The 25,695-nt window shown below is 37.4% G+C and overlaps 1 protein-coding gene across 1 annotated transcript in view; it reads right to left on the reverse strand.

Annotated features, from left to right (window-relative positions):
• Adamts6 (ADAM metallopeptidase with thrombospondin type 1 motif 6) overlaps positions 1 to 25,695 on the reverse strand; it is a 217,821-nt gene that overhangs the window by 47,421 nt on the left and 144,705 nt on the right. The window contains exons 16-18 of the mRNA XM_032898945.1: positions 13,598 to 13,731; positions 11,856 to 11,979; positions 10,939 to 11,019 (exon numbers count right to left, since the gene is read on the reverse strand). Of these exons, the coding sequence (XP_032754836.1) occupies positions 10,939 to 11,019; positions 11,856 to 11,979; positions 13,598 to 13,731 (339 nt within the window). The remainder of the gene's footprint in view (positions 1 to 10,938; positions 11,020 to 11,855; positions 11,980 to 13,597; positions 13,732 to 25,695) is intronic.

Here is a 25,695-nt window from a genome sequence, read left to right on the forward strand (position 1 = left end):
GCTTTTATCCCTCCCAAATAGTGACAGGCTTTACTATAGGAAGATTTGTATTTGGGATACCACCCTCTTAAATTAAAAAGTGCATAGAAAAAAGGGATCTAGAAACCTTTGTGCACGTATCTCTATCCTGGATCCCCAGGGCAGGAAATGGGTGATAACTGGATGGGCTGAGGGTAGAAAGCCAGGGCTCTTACTTCCTCCACCCATGAACAAAGAGTGTGGAAACCAGACATTGAAAGGCTATGGAACCACAGGGTAGGATGAGATGATTCTAGGCAGGTGAGAAACTGAGGCAGCTATGGCCTAAGGCCAGCCTGCGTTACAGAACAAAGCAAGGCCACCGAGGTAAATGGGTGCCCTTGCTTTATGTCTGAGACATGTGCTGCACCCAGGGCTGTCTTACACTTGTGAGCCATAGCCTCCTGAGTGCTACAGAAGTGTTGGGGTCGGGGCACCGTACCATCTGCTGACAGTTTTAAATACAAACTGGAATCATGAAGTTGCAGCAGTTGGGACACCATTAGTTCTGCATAATAATGAGTTCACTTAACAGTCAGGCAGGAATGGGGAGGGGCCTAGGGGTCCCTATCCATCACTGCTGAACTATTTGCTCCAGGCAGATCAGGAAGAAGGGACTTGTTGCCTTCAGTTTATATCCACTGGCGACCCCATTAGCCTCCAGTGGATACTCTCAGTTCAACAGTCACACAGATGATCCTGGTTCAAGTAAAGAATGGTCATAAAACAAAACTACAAGTCATAACTTTGAGAAAGAGAATGGGGAGTTTGATAGGGATGGGAGTGTATGAAGAAAGAGGGTAATAATAATGAATTATATGCACACAAGTATGCAGTTGTCAAAGAACAGAATTAATAATGATGAAGCAGTGTGAACTAAAGAACGTCAATAATCTTTCATATGAACGTTGAGGGCAATTACCTAAGAATTCATGTCATTGGTGGAAACAAAAGACACATTTACATGGGAAGATAAGCAAGGCATTAGGAGGAAATTAAAGAGCCACTTTGCATGCGGGTAGGAGTGAGAGTCAGACTTCACTTTCTAAATATCAAGAGTGACTAAGCGGACACAGTGAGGGAAGACGTGATTCTGGCACACAGACAACAGACCTCTCCACAGCCTCATAAATGAACTAGTGATCAATCTATCAGCTTCACTGAGGAGTCAGCACAAAGGGACTGAAAGGACCACGGTCTATACTTTTCTAGAACATTATTGTCTTCCCATTCCCTAGCAAATGTGTCAGCCCTTTCTTCCCTTCAGACTGCAAAGATTCACTCACCTTCCCCGTGGCTAACTAGACTCTTCAATAAGACTATGTCAGCACTCTCTCAGCCTCTGTCTGTCCCTTTCTCTCCTCTCTCTCAACCTCTCCTCTCTCCTCTCTCTTCTTCCTCTTCCTCCTTCTCCTCCTCTACCCCCCCCCCCAGTCTCTCATGAGGTAATCCAGGCTTACCTTTCACTCCCAGACCTCTTTCAAGGTGCTTCCGGCCTAGGCTACAGGTGTACTGGACCTGTCCAGGTTCAACCAGATTAAGCACTATTTGGTTTTGATTTTTTTTATTATTTTATATCTTAATTTTCAAGCATTGCTTCCCATAGTATTCTCTCTGTGTCTCTGCTCCTCTCTGTCACAGCCTCCTTCTCTGTCTCTTCCTCTCTCTTGGGCCCAGGAGCTTACATATATTAGACAAGTGCTTGATTACTGATCTATATTCCCAACCCATTTCTGTCTTATTAAGAACTAATTCAGAATTAGGTTTTGTAAGGACATCTGAACCTTTGTTACAATGTGGTAAACAAAACAAACAAACAAACAAACAAACAAAATGGAAGATCTCTTTGAATCTGAGACCAGCCTGGTCTACACTGCACATGCTAGGCCAGGCAGAGATATATAAATGAGACAGTCTCAAACTACAACGACAACATTTATTTCATTAGCAGTAAAACAGCTAATTCAAATATATTTTAAAAATGTACCTTCTCTTGAGTTCTTTATCCTTGTGCTGGTTAGTCTCATCAAACTTTAATGTGTTAGTTTTTATTATATATACATATATATATAGAGAGAGAGAGAATAAAAAGCTAACCACTAGGGTAAAGATTAACAATAGAACTGTCATTTATACCTGTTCAGAGAGGAAAAATTTCCATTTTCTTCAGTAAGTGACCACTTCAGAATAGGTCTTACATTCAGAAGTAATTGACTAACATATAACGGGACTCTATCGTGTGTGTGTGTGTGTGTGTGTGTGTGTGTGTGTGTGTGTGTGCCCTTTGATTTGGTGTTGTTTTTGTTTTTGTTGTTTTGGGGTGTTGCTTTTTATTGTTTTCTTGATTTTAGGGGGAGATTGTTGTATTGGATTTTCATTTGCTTTTTGAGAAAGAACTTAAAAGTTGGGTGGATAGGGGAGAAGGATCTGGAAGAATTTGAGGGGAAGAATATGATCAAAATATATTCAAATTTAAAAATTGTTTTAAATAATAAGAAACATAGAAAATAAAAAAGAAACATTGGCATTCCCACAAAGAAAATTTAATAATTATAATAAAGCACAAGCAAAAATGTCTTGAAATTATTTACTCTAACAAGAATTTTTAAAGACTATATATATATGTGAAGAAGTGGTAAAGAAATCAACACACAAGTTTAAATTAAGTTGAAATTCAGATCATACAAAGAAAGGAATATATCAAGTAATGGCAAAAATATGAGTAAATATTTTGTTTCTTATTTTAAACAGGATTTTAAAAGGATTTATTTATTTTGGTGCAGGGAACAAATATAGGGCTCCTTAAGTGATGTCCTCAGCTCAGCAACTGAGAGATAAAAATATTGACAACATATTGTAGGACTAATTACATATAGAAATGTCCATACTTTAAAATAGCACATGGACATACAAGAGATAATAAAAGTAAACAATTGTAAGTGTTTTGCATTACAAACAAGGTAGCATGATATAATTTGAAAATTTAGTCTGAAAAATTAAATAGGTATTTTGTAAACCCCTATGCCATCATGCCTAGAACAGTACAGTAAAGCTAGTAATTATCTAATCTAATGAACTATTAGTAGACAGTAAATGAAATATCAAACTCTTGGTTAGTCTTTAAAATATATGAAAGTAATATACAGTAGGTAAAAACTACATAGGACCATATACAGTCTACTACATATACTTAAAATAGCAAGCTGTAGGCTTAACCCTATGGGATTGGTAGCTACATTAAATACAAATCATCTAACTCAGAAGTTGACAATCATGAGCAATCATCTATTTTTTCATTAAGTTTCAATGAAACATAGTCCTACCAATTCACCTACCTACATCTGTGGCTGCCATCTTACTACAAAGGCCTGGCCAGAGACTGCGTCCACAAAGCAGAATATTTTGGTTATCTGGTCCTTTTCAGAAAATGTTTGTTAGAAACCCCCACATACATTGAGAGATTCTAGTTTTGAAAGGTAGATTGTGAGATACAATAGTAAATCAGCACCAAAATATATGTAGGATAAAAGGCCTGCTTTAAATTTAGTTCATCATTAGTATGTGTGTGAGTGAGTGACTGCCGGCACATAAGTGGCATGGCACAGGGGGGAACCAGAGGTCAACTTTTAGAAGGCACAGGATCTCTACCTTCTCTACCTCCCAGGATCCAGGGCTGAACCTAAGCTGTCAGGCTCACATGGCAAGTGAGCCATCTCACCAGCCCCATTATTAAAACTTGATTGTTTGTGTGTGTGTGTGTGTGTGTGTGTGTGTGTGTGTGTGAGAGAGAGAGAGAGAGAGAGAGAGAGAGAGAGAGAGAAACAGACAGACAGATCAACTGACAGAGAAATACACACAGAGGTGCACAACTGCTAAGAAAAAGCATATTTTTTTAAAAAATATAAAGTGCTTACATATGGAATGCACATGGGAAAGTAAAGAGTCACCATATGACCTGAAAGTTTAAAGAGGAATAGCTGGGGTATAGACAGGAAGGAGACAGGGTAGGAAGATGGACAGAGGAGTGGACATGGGGCGAAGGGAACAACCAGAACGTATGTATGAAAACACCATCAGGAAGCATGCTGTGCTAATTTGTATGCCTTCCCACTTGTGTGAGCCCATCCTTAGTTAGAGATATGCTAGACTTGCAGCTGCTTCACGTCTACTGAGTTGCCTGCACTGACCCATTATGCAAGCAAAGACCACATGTCACCTAGCAAAGCCAGGGGACTCAGCTCTGTCTGAGGAACCAGTCTAATTGTGTCTATAAGTGAACCTCATGTGGCACTTAGCTGATACACAGAAGGAACATCAAGCACCAATTCACACAATCCTTACTCAGCACAGCACGAGAAGTGTTCTAGAGATTTATTCTAAAAGGTGGGAACCTACTTCCATTCCCTGGAATCAAGCCAGAGCTAGATCTGGAGTAGGATCCAGAGTAAAACTGAGACACTAATCCAGCGTAGTTCTCAGAAACAGAGATGATGGGGAAAGACTACTTATTGCAGAGGAATTCCTAGGAGCAAGACTGTTTGCTAGGAACCAGGACAGGAACACGAGAGAAACCAGACAGAAACCAGCAAGAAGGGAGTTTATTCCTAGGGAGTGCCCACTCTGTCAGTCAGTAGTTACATCCTAGGAGAGGACTAGGGATCAAGAAGAGAAATGACACCTCAACTACACTATAATATAGTCCCCTTAAGGTAACCAATACCAACCAACCACCCAACTAAACTCCCTAAATCTAAGGCCTCATATGCAAATCACAACACAAGAACACGAGTAATATGACAAATCAAGACAATGAGCCTCTTCCAGAAAGTACCAATCCCAGATAATGGCCCCGAGGGAGAACTACCTACACAAAATTCCAGACGAAAATATTCCCAAAGAATGATTATACACATGCTTAAAGAAACAAATGAGAAAATAGTTGAATGAAGCAGTCAACATACAATATAAAAATGAAAATTAAAATATAGAAGAAAAACCTAATTGAGATATTAGAGATAAAAATCAATCAAAAAGTAAAAGAACTAAGAGAAAAGCCTCATCAATAAATAGAACAAATGGAAAATAGGCTATCAGGAGTTGAAGACAAAGTAGAGAAACAAGTACATCCAATTAACAACATTGATACTTCTAAAAAAAATGTATGACTGGAATGTGTGAAGCTCTCTGGGATCCATGGAACACCAAATCTTTGAACCAGTGACATGGAAGGGGAAGGACGACATTTCAGACATAAATAACATTTTAAATACAATCATAGCAAAATATTTTCCAAATTGAGGAAAAGAGAAATCCATCTAGGAATATGAGCCTTGCAGAACACCAAATAGCTCCAGAAAAGAAACCAAGCCATAGTTAAGTACACTAAGGATAAAGAACAGTGAAAATGAACTGAAAACAGCAAGAGAGAAACACCGAGTTACATATACATGAAGGGCTATCAAAACAGCTGATGCTGTAACTGAAACTTTTAAAAGTAGGAAGGACTTGAGAATATGCATTTCAACTTTGGGAAGATTACAGATTGTGGTACTTGGCAAAACTCTATCTTATAACGTGGAGAGAACGAAGAAACAACTCAGGATAAAAGCAGGTTCTGGGAGTTTATGACCATGAGGCCTCCCAACAAAACACATGAAAGTAATGCTTTGCACTGAAAAGGATGTGAGCATAACATAGGGGCTGGAAAGGGGCGGGGAATGACTGATGCCAGAAAGGTGAAGGTAAATGAGGATTAAGACCAACGCTGTAAATCACAAAAGGACAGGAATTCATACACATCTTTCAATAGCTGCACAATAATGGCTTTGTTCAAGGTTGACCCGATGATTTAAAAAAAAAAAAGAATGAAAGAAAAAGAAAAGCCACAAACCACAAATTTATAATCTCTACAAAAATGAGCAAATAATTATAACTAGGTCTCAAAATATAAGGGAAGTAAAAAAAGAAATTAGTTGAGGGCTGAAAAGATTCAGTTAAGGACAAATGTCACTCTGATAGAGAACCTAAGTTCAGTTCCTAGCACCCATGTAGATTGGCTCACTTCTCTTCATAACTCTAACTTCAGAGGATCTGATGCCACAGTCACCTGTATTCAACATGCACAAACTCACATGCACACACACGTGCATGCATACACACACACACATACACACACACACACACAGAATTAAAAATAAAAATTATCTTTAAAAATAAAAAACCTGAGTTACATAATGATAATTAAAGTTGGAAAATAAAATTTAAAATTGACACCATTTATAATGTCATTGCAAAACATGAAATACAGAAATGGGCTTGCCTGGCATGTATAAGACCCTAGATTTGAACCTACCACTGACTGCTCAAAACATCAGGAATACGATTGTCAGAAAACATGTACAAAACTCATCTAATAAAATATCAACAAAAGTAACCTAAAGGAGGCTAAAATAAACATACAAGTATACTTAACAGGTACTGCTAAAATATATGTAAGATACTAATTCTACACAATTGAGGTAGAAAAGCAAAAATTAATTTGAAAAAATAAACACAAATTTAAAGATGTAATGCCTGGAAATTCCAGTCCTGACAGAAAGTCTCCACCATCCAATCCACCATGGCTTTGTTTAAAGGACGGACATGTGGACCAAAATCAGGAGCATAGACCACAGGTACACTCATGTTTGGCTGATATCTAACAGAGGCGGCACTGTGATCCAATAGAGGAGTGACCTGCTTTTCAATGTGATGCTGCAGAAGTTCACAGGGGGAAAGAATTTAAACCTTCCTCTGCACATTCTAGAATAACTAACTGCAATGTTCTAGGTTTCATGTAAAAGTGAAAAGTATTTGTTTTTTTCCTTCTTGGTGCTGGAGATTCAGCTGAGGGCTCTGCTCGTTATAGGCATCTATTCTACTCTGAGGTATGCCTAGAGTCCCTTACAGCTGCCACTTCTTGTTCTCAATACTGAAGAGAATGTTTATAACCATACACACACTTTTAAGATAGGACAGGAATGCTAACCATAAGAGTTTCCAGCACATTTTTACGTGAGGCAGGAGGATCATAATTTCTATCCAGCTTAGGCTACACAGCAATGTTTACATTAACCTGGGAAACACAGCAAGGCCTGGTCTCAAAAACAAAAACAAACAACAACAACAAAACAAACAAACAAAAATCCAAACTCAAAAGATAAAATTAGCTAAAAGGTTTGTTAGACACTTCACAAAAGAAGGTATCCAGACTGGTGTGGTGCTGCACACTTTGCATCTCAGCACCTAAGAAGCAGAGACAGATGAGTCTCTAAGTTCTAGGCCAGTCTGATCTACATAGTAAGTTCCAGACCAGCCGGGGCTACATAGTGAGACCTCACAAAATAAAGTAAAACTAATTATTTCCATGTTGTCAAAGACTGTTACCAAGTATTGACAATAATATCAAAAACTGGAACTCTTTTGAATAGCATGCACCACTTTAGAATACAACCATATATTTCGTTTTTATCCTAGGTATTTGGGGGTAAAAACCATAAAGTTGAAGCATTTAATGTTTTGCAATGTGATGTCCTCACAGACTGTAAAATGCCCACTTATCTAGTTGCTTTTTCTGTGTGGCGAGATGACTGTTCTGTTAGTAAACTTCAAGTGTATAATTGTATAGACGTTTCCTGAAGTTAAAACCTTCTAGGAAGGTGAAACAATAGGTGTTCTAAGGGGAGCTCTCAGAAGCTCCTTAAATCGGTAATTTCTCCAGAATTCCCTGAAACTGAGTAGTCCTATTTCCTCAAGGCCACATAAGCCATAAAGACTGCTGAGTCACCCTCAGGTGAGCCATGGTGAAAAGACTCTAAGATAAGGCCAGCCCTCTGGAAGAAGCAGAGGCCCGCCAAGTATCCTCAAAAAAGCAGATTTCCTTGAAAAAATAAAGACAAACTGGTCCACCTGGAAAGCACACTGCTCAACCCACTGAGCTGCCTGCAGGCTGTGCGGTGTCTCCAGGGTCCCAGTCTCTGGGAACGCTCATCTCTGCTTGGTAAGGAACCCCTCATCTATAATCTACAAGTAACATTGACGTGGCAGTGTCCAGCCTCGGTCTGACTTCACTCCCCTATCTCCAGTGAGTAGATGTTTCTTCACAATTCCTCATGAATAGTGTCACATAGCAGTGCATTCTAATTACATATAGCTCACAATTTATTTATTATTTAGCTGAAAGTATAAACTTGTTGATCGACATCTTTCCACCCATTATTACTCTCCCATCAAGACCTACTGGAATCAACCTTTTTTCTATTTTGTTTTTAAGAGATGTATATTTTTAAAGTGTACATATAAATGTTGCCATGTACTATCTATGTCTCTGTCTGGTTTATGTCGTTTTGAAAAATATCTTTTAGTTTTGTTCATGTTGTCATAGATAGTAGGACTTTCTTGTTTTATCTTTCTTTATTTTCCTTTTTTTCAATTTTTAAAAGTAAAATATATTTTTCTCCTCTTTTCACTAACCCCTCTCATGTCCCCCACTCTCTTTCAAATTCAAGACCTCTTATTTAATTATTATTGTTTGATAAACACACACACATACACCCACACAATGCAACCTGAGGAGTCTGTTTAGTGTTGCCTATATGTATCTTTCTTAGGGCTGAGCACTTAGGGCAGCTTTTAATTACTTGTAGCTCTTCATCTAAGAGTGAGGCCCGCATGAGTTCTTCCATCTGTGTTGATTTGCCAGGTCTTGTTCAAATAACCCTATTTATTTTTCATTTTTTATTATGTGTGTGTGTGTTGGTGTGTGTGTGTGTGTGTGTGTGTGTGTGTGTGTGTGTGTGTGTGTGTGTGTGTGTGTGTGTGTGTGTGTGTGTGTGTGTGTGTGTGTGTGTGTGTGTGTGTGTGTGTGTGTGTGTGTGTGTGTGTGTGTGTGTGTGTGTGTGTGTGTATGTGTGTGTGTATGTGTGTGTCTGTGTGTGTATGTATGTGTGTATGTGAGTATGTATGTGTGTGCATGTGTGTGTTTGTGTGTGTATAGGTGTGTGTATGTTGGTGTATGTGTGTGTGTGTTGGTGTATGTGTGTGTATGTTGGGGGTGTGTGTGTGTGTTGGTGTATGTGTGAGTGTGTTGGTGTATGTGTGAGTGTGTTGGTGTGTATGTGTGTGTGTGTGTGTGTGTTGGAGTATGTGTGTGTGGAGTGTGTGTGTGTGTGTGAGTGTGTGTGTGTGTGTGTGTATGTGTGTGTGTGTGTGTATATGTAGTGCAATATCCCACTCAGGAAGAAGTGTCAGATCCCATGGAACTGGAGTTAAAGCAGTAGTTAGCTGTCCAGTACGGGTGCTGAGACCTGAACTCAGGTTGCTCTCTTTGTTTTATTTTTAAGACTGACAAATATTCCTCACATAAATATAACACAATTGTCTTATTCTTTCATCCTTTGGCACACAACTTAGATTATTTGCATATAATGGCTTTTGTGGATAATGCTGTAATGAATTTGGAGTGTAGTAATATCTTTGAGATGGTGAGTATTTGAATATATATAGATATATAGATCTATATCCAGAAGTGGAATTGCTGGATCCTATAGTAACTCTGCTTTTAATATTCTAATAAACAAACATTCTTTTTCCTCTAATGATTGCACTTTTATAGTCTCTCTTTCCCTTTCTGTCTGTCTGTCTGTCTGTCTGTCTGTCTGTCTGTCTGTCTGTCCCTCTCTGTCACTCTGTCTCTGTTCCTCTTTTCTTTCTTTCTCCAGGGTCTCTTGTAACCCAGGTAGCCTGGAACTTACTATGCAGGTGAGGATGACCTTGAATTCCTGATCCTTCTGTCCCTGCCTCCCAAGTGCTGGGATTTCAGGCATTCATTACCACTGTCATGGTAATTACTTAAAAAGTTAAAAGTTACATTAAAACGTTTAATTTCTTAAAAAGTTAAATGTGGTCAGTTCCTTCTAAGAATTTATCCAGGAGAAATAAAAACACATGTTCACAGAAAGTTTGCTTATGACTGTTCAAAGAAACTTCAAAGGGGTGGGGAAATAGTTTAGCTGGGAAAGTGTGTGCATTGTAGGCATAAGGACCTGAAGTTGATCCTCAGGACACTCATTAAAAAGTCAGGGTCAGTGCTCTGTGCCTGTAAGCCCCGTTCTGGAGAGGAAGAAATAGATGGATTTCTCAGGTTCAGTAGCCAGTCAGTCTAGACTAACCCCCAGGTCCCAGTTAAAGATCCTATCTCAAAAGTAAAGTGAAAGGCTGCTGAAGCAAGACACCCAATGTTTACCTCTGGTCTTCACATGAACAAACACATGTGCCCATGCACTGGGACACACAGACACACAGGCACAGACACAAAGACATACAGATACAACACGCAAATATACATACACACAGAAGTATTACTTACAATAGTAAAAGACTATAATGTTTCAAATATCCATCATCATTGAATAATATTATATTAATATAAAATTGTAATTATATTTATTATTGAAACATACATATATATATATACACATACATACACACCACACACATATGAAAAAAATTAAAAACAGATCAGTGTTTGCCTGAGACCAAACTAACAGAATTACAGAATTAAACTTCAAAGAAAAATGAAGGCAATTTAACTACAAAAGGGAATAAGGTTTAGAATCATAGATGGTTTTTCTACCTTGGTTGTAGCATTTATATAATTATTAATAATATTCAAACTGTATAGTTATCATGTATTCTATTATATGTAAGCTATACTTCAATAATATTGGGTTAAAATCAAATAATTAACACGGTGATGTGTAAACTGTAAGCTTCTAATTTTTCCGCTTAGTATTTTGTATATGTATGGCTGCAACTTGCAACATCTTTCAGTATTATGTCTTTCACATCACTAATTTTAAAACATCTAGCAAAATAACTTACCAATGTAATTTTTTGACATGGAAACTTCTCTTACTTCAATGTGAACAGAGCCTCTTGGTATCTGAACCACTTCCATATAACCTGGAATACAGAAGACCGCCAGCCATAAGCAGCTAACTAGGAAATGGGTGCTTAGCATCGAATATCAGTAGTGCTAGTTCAGTTTCTCCCGCGACTTTGTCCTCCATAATTGCAAAGTAAAGACAAATCTCCAGTGTGTCTATGAAGACATTTTAGAGGAAAAAAATGTTTAATTTGGGAGTCAGGGGTGGGAGGCTTGAGATAGGGTATGACTACATAGTCCTTGGGTGGCCTAGAACTCACTATGTAGACCAAGATGGCCATGAACTCATAGAGACCTGTCTGCCTATGCCTAATTTTTTTTTTGTCTAAAATCATCTTGATATATTTTATGGTCTTAGAGTGTGTAATACCAGTTCATATTTCTCTTCTCAACACGTTCTCCTCACACTAATGCTCTGTGAGTTGTCCTAGTTTGAAGAAGCAGGGTAAGTTGGAAGAGATAGTATCACTCACTTACAGCCACAGCTACCCAATGAGGCTGAGAAACCAGAATCACCCATGTCTGGGAATTAAAAGCCAGACGGGGTAACTTAAGTAGGACCCTATCAAAAAGTGTAGGGCTGGAGTGTCGAGCCCCAGATGGAAGAATATTTGCCTAGATGGTTAAAACCTTATTTTCAATCTTGAACAGTTTTGTCCTCTCCAAAAGGCTAATTCAAATAGCATTAAGATAACCTCATGAAGCTACATTTAACAGTCAGAGACTGACAGGATCACTGCCTGGGGAAAGGATACTTCTGGCCTACATAAAGGAAGTGTTCAGTAGGGAGGAAAGGAAAAGCAAGAGTCGTTCCTACTGCAGTCCACCAGAGGAAGAGTCTTTCTGTACTCACCTCCTCTGGGCAATGAGTCATTGAAGAACCCTTCAATGGCATCACAGGTGCTTCCATCCCCACCACAGACTCGGCACCTATCTTCCCTAGCATCAGATCCCAAAATATTATCACAACCTACGTGCTGAAAATAGAGAATATTCAGTGTGTCAAAAAGGGAAATGCCTGAAACCATAACTAATCAAATACATATAACTTAGTTATTTACTTGTATTTCCAGTAAAGGAAATCAAAATAGGAAATACTTTCCCATCTAATGTCATTCTCTCAAGTATAGCTAACATTTCTAAATACTTAAACTTACAAAAAAAATGATTTCCTAGAAATGTAACTGTTTCTAACTCATATTTCTCTTTCATTGATAGATATCAAGCTCCAATCCTTTAGAATATTAGAAAATTAGAATTTATTAGTTACAGATTCTTCCTTTTACCCCCCCCCCCAGTGAAGCAATTTAAGGACTACAAAGAACGACTTATGGTCTTCTACAGCGCTATGAGAGAGTCCTGCCGAGTCCCTCCTCCTCTGTGGGGCTGTCACGTTCTGTCTGCCCATCCTAAACCAGGGCCTTTTCAAACCCATTGTTAGTGCTAGTTGCTAATTATAATGTTCACACCAGAGTAAGCTTTTTAAAAAAGCAAATACGAGTTTCAAGTTTGGGAATCAAATTGGCATTAAAAAAGGAGATGTAAGCATTCGATTTAAGAAACTAAGATTTTTTTACCTTTTAATGTTGTATTGAATTACAAAAATATGGATTTTAACATGTATATGATATATTTTGATGCCTGAATTTATACATCTGAAATTTCCCCCCAAATAAAACCTAGAATTATATCTTGTCATCTAAATAACTGTCATAAAATATATTTTCTTTCAGAAAAGTACTATACAAATAAATATAAACACAAATCTCTTTACACACATACACACACACACACACACACACAAACAAACTGGATCATCAGATCTAGAAGCAATCCAAAGATATTTGCAAGTTATGAAGGTAAGCAAAACACTGCTTTTATCTCTTCTTTTTCAGTTTGTATCACTTAGTAATGTGCTTCTCTTCAAAGTAAAACAAGCAAAACAAGTTATGAGAACAGTGGTTTTGTGGCTTTTCTTATTACGATAAGATCCATGGATTTGATCCTGACCCTTTCCAAGTCGTCTGGCTAATGCTAAAGTAAATGCTTTAATAAGACTGACTGTGTAATAAAAACCATCATAATTTTTTAAAAGGAGATAAAGTAGGTGGAACACAGCTATTTCACAGTTTGAGAAAACATTACAATATGAAATACATAAAGCCTTCCAATAAGAACATATGGTAGCCACATGAAGAAGGGTCAAATTCTTAGTGCCTAATTTTCTATTATTTTGTTTATAAACAGAACAGGAGAATAATACAAATTAAAAACCAAAAATATATATCCTTGGAAATTATAAATATAACTAAAATTCCAGAAGAAATCATTTTTGTACAGTTTTGAAATATGAATGGTTCGTTCTGGTGTGTACATGCCTGTGTGTGTGTGTGTGTGTGTGTGTGTGTGTGTGTGTGTGTGTGTGTATCCATCCATGTGAGTGCAGGTGCATATATGTGTGTTATATTGTTGTTCTTTACTGTAATTCTATTTATCTAAAATGTGGCTTTAAGAAAACTGAACATAGAACCCAGCACATGCTACTGTCTGCGAGAAGACAAAGAGCCCAGCAGAGAGAAGTAAAACCCGAGCCACCTTGCACTCTCCGTTGATACAGATGTCCAGTGAGTCCGCATTGCACTGGGTCCCATCTATCACAGCAGGGGCTCGCTCCGTGTAGAAATTGTAGCCTTCAGCCAGGCAGTTTAATGCACAAGGTTTAACCCCACCTAGACAAATAAAACGTAAAAGAAAAGAGTGGAGTGGTTCTTCTAAGAATGATTGAATGTTATTCTTATCAAATTTACAGTTCGTGTACATACTGTCCCCGAGTGCACACTTTAGACTCAGTCCTTTTAAAAACTTGGTGTTTATTTTTATTGCGTGCACAAGATGAAGCAGGGCCTGCTGAGCTGCTTCCTGCTCTAAGCCTTCAGGTGTATCCACTGCGCATCACAATAGTCTTAGGTCAGAGGAGTCACAGTGGACAGGACTGAGTGTTTTTTCAAAAGTATGAGAAGAGTAATGTTTTAAAAAATGAGCTAAAAAAATAAAATTCTAGGAGATACGAAAAATAACTTTTAGAACAAATAAGAATTAAGTTATAGATCTGCTAAATCCCATACAAAAACTCTGCTGTGTCAGTCAAGCAGGGATACACACTAATTTAAAAACAAAATTTGTATAAGCCATAAAAACTTCATAGTTCAAGGGTCTGGGAAGTAATTTCATATGAGGTCAACAAATCAATGATAAAATTAACAATGGCACTAACTTTATGCAATTCTTATTAGATTAATAAAAGAACATGAATGTGAAATATAACATTAGATTTTAGTAGTTGAAACAATATATAGTATTTCTATGAGAAATATGTAATAATGGCCATTTTAATGTCTTGGAGATATGTGTCTCATATCTATTTATCTATTTATATACAAGGATATATCTATGTATACACAAAATATATAAATCTCTAAGTAAATAGCAATGTATTTGTGAGTGTACGCACATGTATGTATGTGTGAGTGTGCACACATGTGCCATAGAGTGTGTATTTATAGGTCAGAGAACAAGTCATGAGTGTCATTCCTTCACCATGTGGGTCCTAGGGAGCAAATTCAGGTTATTTGGTAGCTGAGCTATCTTGATGGACCAGACATGAGTATTTTTAAGTCTGATGTGGAAAAAACAAACAAAAATCATAGCAATGTATGTATGGCATGATTTTATAGCATATACTATATACTATCTTCAACCTCAAGAAATAAAGAAATGGATGTGTACATTACTGATGACTGTGGCACATGATTAAGGGACTAACATAAGAACATATGTGGTTGAGAGGCCAAGATAAAAGTTTAGGTTACAGAAAATCTATTCAATAAAATTATATCTAAAATTTCTTCAGATCTGGGGAAAGAAATGAACGTTCAAGATCTACAGTCACTTGGAACACTAAATATGCATGAGCAGAGAAGAGTCTTTCCACAACACATTATAATCAACATGCTAAAAATATTGAATAAACTATTAAATATGGTAAGAAAGAAATGCCAACTCAATTACCAAGGCCAAAGCACCCAAATATACACTCTCAAACATTGCAGCAGAAACCCTGAAATTCAGGAAAATTTCAAGCTCTGCTACTAACTATTAAGTCTAGCAAGTTATCTTTTAAAATCAACTGTGAAATAAATGTATTTCAAGATAAGCAAGAAAAAAAAACTAAGAAATTTATCACCAAATCAGCATTGCAGAAAATATTCAAAGAAACATTATGTTTGGAAGAAAGATTGTTGTAATCATTAGTAAAACATAAATTTCACTTGAGAAGTAGATTAACGAAGGACAACTAGGAAAAAGTCAACTGTGTAACACACAAAGTAAACCAGCAAATTCCCAATACAAATAGGGAATGAAAAAAACAGCCCCAATAATCAAATCCAGTCTGAAAAAAAGTCAACAAAATTATAGGAATTACTAATCCCCCAATAATAATCTTATTCTTCAATTAAAATATGAAGATTAGCATACTGGATTAAAAGATAAGATCTAATTTTTTTTGTTGTCTATAAAAATGTCCTCTGAGAGACAGAATGCAGGAAGGGTTAAATGAGAAGGAAGATCAAAGGGCAGGGCAGAGGAATAAGTACAGAGAGGAATGGCGAACCTTGATTGATTGAAAATGCCATAGAGAAGCCTATTAATGAAAAGCTTCCTGAAACACATGCAGATTCACATACACAAGGAATTTAGAGGAGTTACACTATACTGAGAAGACAATGTCTGTCTTTCCCACACACTAAAGGCTAACAATGAAAAAGCCCAGTGCTAGGCAAGGTATAGGCTACTTATTTTCCAGTTGTTGTTCAACGGGGCCCCATAGAGCTTCCAGAAAGTATTATAGGCTATTGCTATTGTTCTTGGTTACCCTATAGAATTTCATGGCAAGATTTGATTGCTGAAAATACCACACAGTTGAGTCACAGAGCAGGGAGAAATCAAGCTAGTACTGACCCAGAGTCTTCATTTCTACTGACCTGCTTTTGTTTAAAAAGTGCTTTGCATGCTACCAGGGAAGAAAAATAAAAGTTCCTCCTAGGCATGACCCCTACAAGCCACAATAATGACTGGCCTGTCAAGATATGCTCGCTGATGCAATAGGAATATTATGAGAGTAGGCAACAATGATCTGATTGGACTTAATGCCTGCAACTGTTAACTGGGCCCCATTACAAACTGCCCTGGTATGTTCTACAGCCCCGCAGCACTACCTAGACCCAGTGGGTTAAAAAATAAAGATAAAAAGCAAAAAACAACAACAATAAAAAAAGATGAAGGTGGGAGGGAAAAATGGTGATGAGGCTGATAATGGGTAAAATTGAAGGGGAAGATAAATGAGGTGGATATTGTTGGGTTTGGTCAAAATGCATTTTATGCATATGCATTGTGAAATTCTCAAACAATAAAAAAGAAGCAAGCCAGACATCGTGGTGCATAACTTAATCCCAGTGCAGAGGCAGAGGCAGGTGGGATCTCTGAGTTTGAGGCCAGTCTGGTGTACACGGTGAGTTCTAAGAGCTACGGAGTGAGACCCTGTCTCAGAAACATAAAGTAAAGTAAAAAGAATCCCTCTCACTGGCAAAGACACAAACAGTAAACCAAGCAAGCGGAAGCACAGGTGCAGGTGATCGTGTGTACATCTCGGGAGGCACACTCCAGCGGTACAAAGAGTACTATCTATTTTTGTTAAGGGGAAAAACACATCAAACTGCTATAAAAACTATGAAGTTATAAGCACTAAACATTTATGTACCAATGTTTACTCAATTTCATAAACTTCATGCTAAAGGGATAGTTAAATCCAAATACAGTACTAATTGAGTGACATCAATAGATCAACTGGACAACCCAAAAGTTCAGCAAAGAAACTTGAAAGTTAAATTTATCAAATGAACTTACTGCATATCTACAAAATATTTCACCCAGACTTTCTCTAAATTGGATCATATTTTAGGGCATAAAGTAAAAGCAAAACAAAAATCATATAATTTCTTCCATTTTATCAGATCATTGTAGAATAAAACTAAATATAAATATCAAGAAAAATTAGACAGCATAGATACATCCATCAGTGAGTCATCTAAGAAAATAAGAAAGAAAATTTAAAAATTCATAGAATTAAAGGCAAAATGAAAACACATGTGTACACATCTTTGAAACACAAAACAGACAACTTTAAGAAGGTTTTTAGTTGATTCTCTTAGAAATTGCACCTATGAATTACTTGAGATATTTCATCTATAGACCTTTTTACAAATGGCCATGGGCACTTCTAAAACTCAGCAAGCCTCCTCCCTACTTCCCAAGGCCAGCAATCTAAATGTGATTCCACAAACAGCAGATGCAAATCCCACAGACACAGACAACTTTGAATAAAAGGAAGCACACAATTTGAGCATTTTAGGGCCATTACCTGAGGGGATACAAATAGGAGTCTCTCAGTACCTGGACTGGCTTAGTGGAGCCAAAGAATGTACATAATCTAAATAATCCTTTGTAAGAAATAACAAGTAGTTTGCAGCTAAGCACCTAGCTGAGGTGCTTGGTGAAGATACTTAGCTGTCTAGCAGTCAATCAGTAGAGACTTCAGTCATGAAGATATCAACAAAAAGTTTTCATGAATAATAAAAAAATCAAAAAATATGACACCACTAAAAGAACACAATAAAAATCCAGTAAGCAACTTCAAAAAATGGAGATTTATGAATAATTTAACAAAGGAAGCTAGAGATTAGATAAACAACTAAGTGGAATCAGAAGAATAATATAAGAGCAAAATGAGTTCAATAAAGTTATACACATATAATAGAAATCTTGGACCTGAAAAATATAATACGTAAAGTGAAAAGTGTAAATGAAAACAATAAGTTAATTCAGTGAAGTAAAAGGAAGACTCTCTGGACTCTGAATAAGGCCACTTGGGAAAAATAAAGAAGTAAGAATAAAAAAGTCTACAGGATTTATGAGAATTCATCAAAAAATTCACAACTATGGGCCTCTTGAAAAAGAAAAAAAATGAGGATGAAAGTTTATTTAAAGAAATAATGGCTGAAAACTCCCCAAATTTGGGGAAAGAGATGGGCATTCAGTTGTATGAAGCAAAGTTCTTTAACAGGTTGCAACCAAGGATTTAAAATATATATATATATTTGGGCTTTGGATATGTGAGGAATTGAACTAAATCAACAATCCCATAGAAACAAAAAAAGCTACCAAAAAAATAAAAGAAAAAAATGCTGAAAACAACCAGATAAGAGAGGATTATAGAGGACAAGGAAACTCCACAGGTCTCTTCACAGATTTCTACACACAGCTACAATGAAAGCAAGGTGACAGATTCAAACTGTTGAAAGGAAAACATTGCTACTATGTACATTTTATCTGATAAACCTCTTCAGAAATGTAAGCATATTGACTTTCTAAGTGAGTAAGAGTGGAGGGACTTCATAATCATAAGACAAATTATGAAAAAAAGCCAAGGGAGTACTTCAAAAATGAAATAAATATATGCTAACTAGTAGCATCAAAGTATACAAGTACTGGTAAAGGTTAAATATACAAGTGAACTCAGAGTAATAGGAATGCCACTATGGCAGCAAGTAACCAACCATGACCCTGGCATAATCACTAGGAGGCAAGAGTATTCTAAGACATCGGTATCATATGTGTTAATAGGCATTGTGAATGGAGATGGCAATCTCTACTGCTTATCCTGCTGGACTAGAATCATCATGGAATTATGCCTCTTGGGTTGTCTATAAAAGTATTAATAGAAAAGTTTAACAGCAGGGGAGACCCAACCTGAATATGGACGGCACCATCCAATGGGCTAAAGTGTCAGAAAAAAGAAACATAAAAGCTAGTTGAGCACCAACATTCATCTCTCTCACTGTGGTTTTAAAAAGAATGGCCTCCTCAGGCTCATATGCTTGACTGCTTAGTCACCAGACTGGAACTCTGATAGCGTTAGAAGGACTAGGAGGTGTAGCCTTGTTGAAGGAAGTGTGTTACTAGGGATAGGCTTTGAGGTTTCAGAAGTCCATGCTAGGCTCAGTCTCTCACTATTTCTCCCTGCCTATGGATCAAGATGTAGCTCTCAGTTATTGTCCTAGTACCTGCCTGTTGGCACACTGCCATGTTCCCCACTATGGTGATAATGGACTAAACCTTTGAAACTGTTCAGTAAGCCCCATTTAAATGCTTCTGTCTATAAGAGTCATGGTGTCTCTTCACAGCTACAGAACAGTGACTATAACACAGCTCTCTGCTTTCCGAGGACAGAATGAGGTATGGGCAGCTGTCACATGGTCTGCCCTCATGCTTTCCTCAGCCTGGAAGACAAAGGAAAGCCTCTCCCTAATTGCTCTCATTGAGTACTTTGTCACCACAAAAAGAAAACTTAAACACACCCCCCCCACACACACACTAAAATGTTGCAAAATGTGGTGTTATAAACAGAAGTCAAGAGTTAAAATGTGTAAATTTTTTTATGTGACTAAATTTAGATTATCGTTAGCTTAAATATGTTATAGTAATAGTAAAATATTTCATGTAATCCATTTTATTAATCAATTTTACTAATAAAATAGTTCATGAAACCCATAAAGCAAAAACTTTTGTAGGCAAAATGGTCACAAAAGACACAGTATCCTCCACTTGACTATATTAAAAAATATCTTCTCAAGTCCATGCAAAACAGCCTTGAAGTATATGTTAGGATATAAACGAACATGAACAAACTTAAGATCAGAATACTGTCTAGCCTCTTTTTCTGGCCACCATGATTAAATAGGACTTACACTAGGGATAAAAGTTTGGGCCAAGAATACAAATCAGTAAATCTACCACACTACTATTAAAAAGCAAAGGATGAGAAATTAAATGATCATCCAAATAAATACAGAAAAAAATGACAAAACTTCAACCAACTTTTCGTTAAGAAAATTCTAAATTAGGAACAGAAGGAATGCATTTTAACACATTAAAGGCCATCATGAAAAACCCATAGCTAACATACTACACAAGTGAGAAAAGTCCAAGGCCTGTCCTAACCTATAGGAGAAAAGAAGTTGCCTTTCATTCTCATCCCTGCTATGAACACACCACTGAAAGTATAGGCCAGGGGAAAAAAGGAGTAAAAGGCATCCTAATTGAAAGTAAAAAACCTTATTAGAGAACCCTGAAGACTGCACAAAAGTCCTGTTAGAAACAATAGGAAAAACAAAAAATTGCCAGAATTCTTACAGAACACAAAGGACACGGAACAGTCTCAGAAACCTTGAGCAAACTTATCCTGTCTATAGGTAATGTAGGCACGGAGGAGGCAGCAGAGACGGAGGAAGCGGCCAGACACTGACCTGCCCAACCCGAGACCCAGAGCAAGCACCAATCCCTAATGCTATCATGATACTCTGTGGTGTTTGCAACCAGGAGCGTGCTGTCCTCTGAGAGGCTCCCCCCAGCAGCTGACTCACACAGATGCAGACACCCACAGCCACACGGTGGATGGAGCCGGGGACTCTTGTGGAGGAACAGGAGGAAGGACTGCGGGCCCCTGAAGGGAATGGGAACTTCACAGTACTAACAGAGTCAACTAACCTGGACCCTTGGGGCTCTCCGACTCTGAACCAACAACCAAAGATTACACGGGCTGGACCCAGGCCTCCCTGCTCAGATGTAGCAGATGTGGACCCACCATATTGGTCCTGAACAATTGGAATGAGGGCTCTCCCAAAAGCTGTTGTCTGTCTGTGGGATATGTTCTACTAGCTGGGCTGCCTTGTCTGGCCTCAGTGGGAGAGGCGCCTAGCCTCACAGAGACTTGAAGTGCCAGGGTTAGGGGATACCCAGGGGAGACACACTCACTCAGAGAAGGGGATGGAGGAAGGATTGTGGGAGGGGGTGACTGGGAGGGGGGCAGTTGAGCCGGATGTAAAGTGAATAAGTAAAAAAAAACACATAAAATTAAAAATAAGAAAAGGAATTTAGCTGGCAGTATCACACTTGCTGATTGCACATTGTATTTTAGAACTCTAGAAATCAGAGTAGTGTGGTAATTTCTAACATAGGCAGTGTAACAATGAAACATAACAGAGCTTGGTGAAATAGAGCCATGCATACAGAGCAAGTGATCCTCAACAAATCTGCCAAGGATACATAAGGATAATCTCAAATAGGTCGTGTAAAGAAAACCAGAAGTTCCCATGGAAAAAAAATGAAATCATAGTCTTATCAGACTCCACACACAAAGTTGTCCAAGATGAATTAAAGACTTACACATAAGAGCCAAAGCTATAAAACAACCAGAAGAGAACAGGGAAAACATTCCATGACATGGATTTTGCAATGGGTTTTTGGAAATGACACCTATGGCATAGGCAATAGATGCCAAAGTAAACACTGGGGCTGTACAAAATTAAAACCCTTTTAAAAACCCAGAAAGCAACCCTGCAAATGAAGATAATCTATGGGATGCTAAAACATATTTGTACAGCATGTGTGCAGTAAGGGTCAATACCCCAAATATAAAAAGAACAAGAAAAATTTAGTAAAAACAAGAAATATCCCAGTTAAGAAATAGACAATTGTCTTAAATATTCATTTTCCCCCAAGAAGAGCTGCATATAGGTACTTGGAAAAGTGTGTCCCCCTCTCCTCACTAGAGAAATGCTAGCCAAAACCGCAGTGAAAGCCACACTATAAGAGGGGACAAGAATTTTGAGAAAAGGGAGTCCTTATACATCCTTGCCAGGAATGAAAGTGGTACAGCTGTAATGGAAAGCCTAGAGGTTCTTAAAAAATGAAAGGCAGCACTGTATTATGTCCTAACAATGTGGCTCCTGGGTAAATCTCCCAAAAAGTAAAATCTATCTCAGAGCTTTTACTATGTTCTCATGTTTACTGCTATATTGTTTCACAAAACCATAACATAAAGACAACCTGAGTGTTGATAGATAAATAGTGAGATGTACAAACCAAGACAGTTTGTACGACATGAGTATACTACATGCATACACACAATTTGGCCTTCCTAAAGAAACTTTTAAGACAAATTGAAGAACTTAACAAAACATTAAGATAAGCAAAATAGGCCACTTATAGGAAGACAAATCTTGCATGATCTCTCCTAGGTAGAATCTAAAAAGGTCAAACTTGGAAAAGCAGAAGGGAGAAAGGTAGTTATCAGAGACTGGCTGTGAAACTTGGAGTTGTAAGAGAAATTCTGGAAATACTGTAGTTAGTAGTAATGTACATACACTTGGAATTTGTTCTATACACATAAAATCTGTGTAGAGTCTTGGGTATTCTCATCACACATAAAAAGGAAGAATGATGTGAACCGGTGATATACCTGTACACTCATAATTATTACACACTGAATTCATGCGTCATATTGGCTTATAACAATTCATTAATTATTACTCAATCAAGCTAATGGAAAAGGAAGCCTAATTATTTATTAAGGAAAGAACTGAAGGGCCAGAGAGATGGCTCAATGAGTGTTTATTTCCTGGTGACCTGAGTGTGACACCTGAAATTCCCAGTAGAAGAACAGAACTGACTCCCAAAACGTTGTCCTCTGGCCTTCGCAGAAGAGCCAGTGCAGGCACATACTTCCACATGCATGCACACACACACTGATAACAAGAGCTTTTTTAAAGCGAGAACTAGAGGTGACTCCATTAATAAAAGAGCTTATCAACCAATTAGTCTAAGTTATATCACATTACAAACTTAATGCTAATGCACTGTGCAACAATCACATAAACAGCAATTATTAAATCTGAGTAATTTCAGACATCCTAACACAGATATCTTGAATGAGTATAAGGAAATATATCAAGTACATGTACAATAAAGCCTAGAGAGGAAGCAGAGCCATACGCTCAGCATGGATGTAACATAGCTCTTTTCAGTACTTAGTAGAACTAGAGCAGAGAAGCTATGAAAGAATATGAAAGAAAAATGCCACTGTCAAGCAGTGTGCTCAGGGATATGTGCGAAAGCACTGCAGCCAACAGCGGAAGGAGACACAATAATTCTCCATACACACAGAACACTGACAGACAGTACAGGGTCTTAGCTGATCCTAAGTAATTAACCAAAGTCTTAAGGATGTCCTAAGTGTGGAGGCAAAAGAGTGATAGCTATTGCCATAAAGAATGCATGAAAGAATAAAGCCCCCCAGTAACAAAGATGCAGACATGAAACTGGGAAGAGAACCAAAACTATCAAACCACAAAGCTAAATAGTAAGAGAAATAAGAATATGCCATGTGATCACAAAGTATTGACTAAATGACTGAATCAAGTCTTTAGTCATCATTAATGACCATGAATATGAACTAATATTCCTAGTCAAAAGACAATGTAGTTGAGTGGATTTAGAAAAATTTATCAATATGCTCCTTACAAAAAACTCTATACACTAGCAATGATACATATAGATGTACATAGAAACTAAACAGAGACACTTCATACAAACAGAGAACTAAAGTGAACAGAAGCAGCTACATTTCCATCAGCAAACACTGACTTTAATTTAAAAAATATAGGAGACATAGTCACTATAAAATTTTAAAAAATAGATCACTGAATAAGAGGAAATAATACACACACACACACACATACACACACATACAGCAAACAGAGTTAATAGACATTTCCTGAATATTTCATCAATGAGCAGAAAATATATGTTTTTATTAGCATAAAGACCATTCTCCTGGATAGAGAATATGCAACAAAAACTATTAAAATTGAAAGGCAAATTAAGTAATATTGAAAAACATAAAATCAAGACAGAAAAGTAGCATTTTATATACTAATAATATATATTGAAAAAATGCAATCATATCTACAATAGTCTCTGTCTGCGTTATCTCTTATTCTCTCTTTCCTGTACATGCATGTGTGTGCACACACACACACACACACACACACACACACACACACACACACAGAGGAATACATTTAAATTATATGGTGTAGGATACAAAGCAAGACCTTGTTGCAAAAACAGAGCTAAACCAAAACCAAAACCAATAATAAACTAAAAAGGTGGGCAAGGTAGCATGCAGAGTACTTTTAAGGATGAGGTAGGAGGATCCTGAGTTTAAGATCAGCCTGGCTTACATAACAAGACCCATTTCAAATAAAACAAAATGTCAAGTAACCTTATCTAAAAATAGACACATGACTAGCTTTCTCCCACCTTTCACAGAGATTCTATCCCATCTCAGTTGGAGCAGACATCTTTAAGAAGGTAAAAAGTAAAAATTATATGCTGTGGAGCTGGGAGCTCTTAGGCATGATGGTTATGGATGTAAATTAGTATAGCCATTTTGAAAAATAACATGAGAGTGCCTCAAACTACAAGAAGTAGAATAGTACTAGGAAAGCAATGACAGTAACATTGTGCATCAAAGATACATCTGCATCCACACTTATTGCAATACTAATCTCTATTTCTAAGCTAGATGGAATACTATATAGCCATGGAAAGAATGAAACACGTCATATGTAGCAACACTGATGGAACTACGGTACATTATATTGGGTCAAGTAAGGCAGGTGGACAAAAATGCCACGTGTTCTCATTCATCTGTCAAAGAGAAAAAAGTTGATGAACACTGAATGAACAACAATGGTCACCACAAGATAGGAGGTAAATGGGCAAGGGAAATGGAGGAAAGATAACTTTTGGATGCCAAAATATAGCTAAACAGGAGGAGTTGGTTCTCTTATTCTATGTAGCATAGCAAGACAACTATAGTCTATGACAATTTGTTACATCCCTCAAAATAGAGAAAGTTTGAAGATTTCTAACACATAAATAATAGTGTATGCTGCCAGTTACCCTGATATCATAATTAAAGTCCTCAAATGACCATACTGTACCATATAAGCATAAATAGACATTAATTAAAATAAATTAATAAAATTAAAATTGCTTTGAAAGGAAAAATAATTTTGGGGAAGAGATATAAAAGAAAATGCAAACGGCCAAGTGCATGAAAAAGAATGCTCAACACAATGAGCTAGAAATGCAAACGAACTTTCCATGCAAACCTCAAGTACAGCTTAGAATGTCGGAAGAGACAGAATTCTCGGGCGTTGTTGGCAGGAGTATACTATGTATACTCAGTTTGACAAACATCGGCAATTTCTTTGAAAACTCAAATCTCACCTGTGCTATTGTGTAGTATTTCACTCTGGGTCATTCCACCAAGAGAAAGGGAAACATGCTCATAACAGAGCATTCACACCAGCTTGCTCATGCACGACAAATGACAAGTAAAACTACCCAGGCATCCACACACAGAAGAAAGCAAAATAAAGTGACTACTACAGAAGAAACTCAGTAATAAAAAGATTGAACTACTACATATCACAATATGGATGGGTATTTTTAAAAAGCACAGGCTAGAAGTAAGTCCTACGGAAATAGTAATGGGTGTAATGCATCTATATGAACTTCTGAGCAGGTATCACTAAACTAGATAAGAAAAATGAGCACAGCTTGCCTCTTGAATGGACAGTTGACTATTGACCATGAAGAATTATGAAGACTGTTTTAGGACTAAACATTTATGTCCTCTCTAAACTTCTATGTTCAAATCCTAAGCC

The sequence above is a fragment of the Rattus rattus genome, chromosome 3 (genome assembly GCF_011064425.1).
Source record: "Rattus rattus isolate New Zealand chromosome 3, Rrattus_CSIRO_v1, whole genome shotgun sequence".
In the NCBI taxonomy this organism is placed as follows: Eukaryota; Metazoa; Chordata; class Mammalia; order Rodentia; family Muridae; genus Rattus; species Rattus rattus.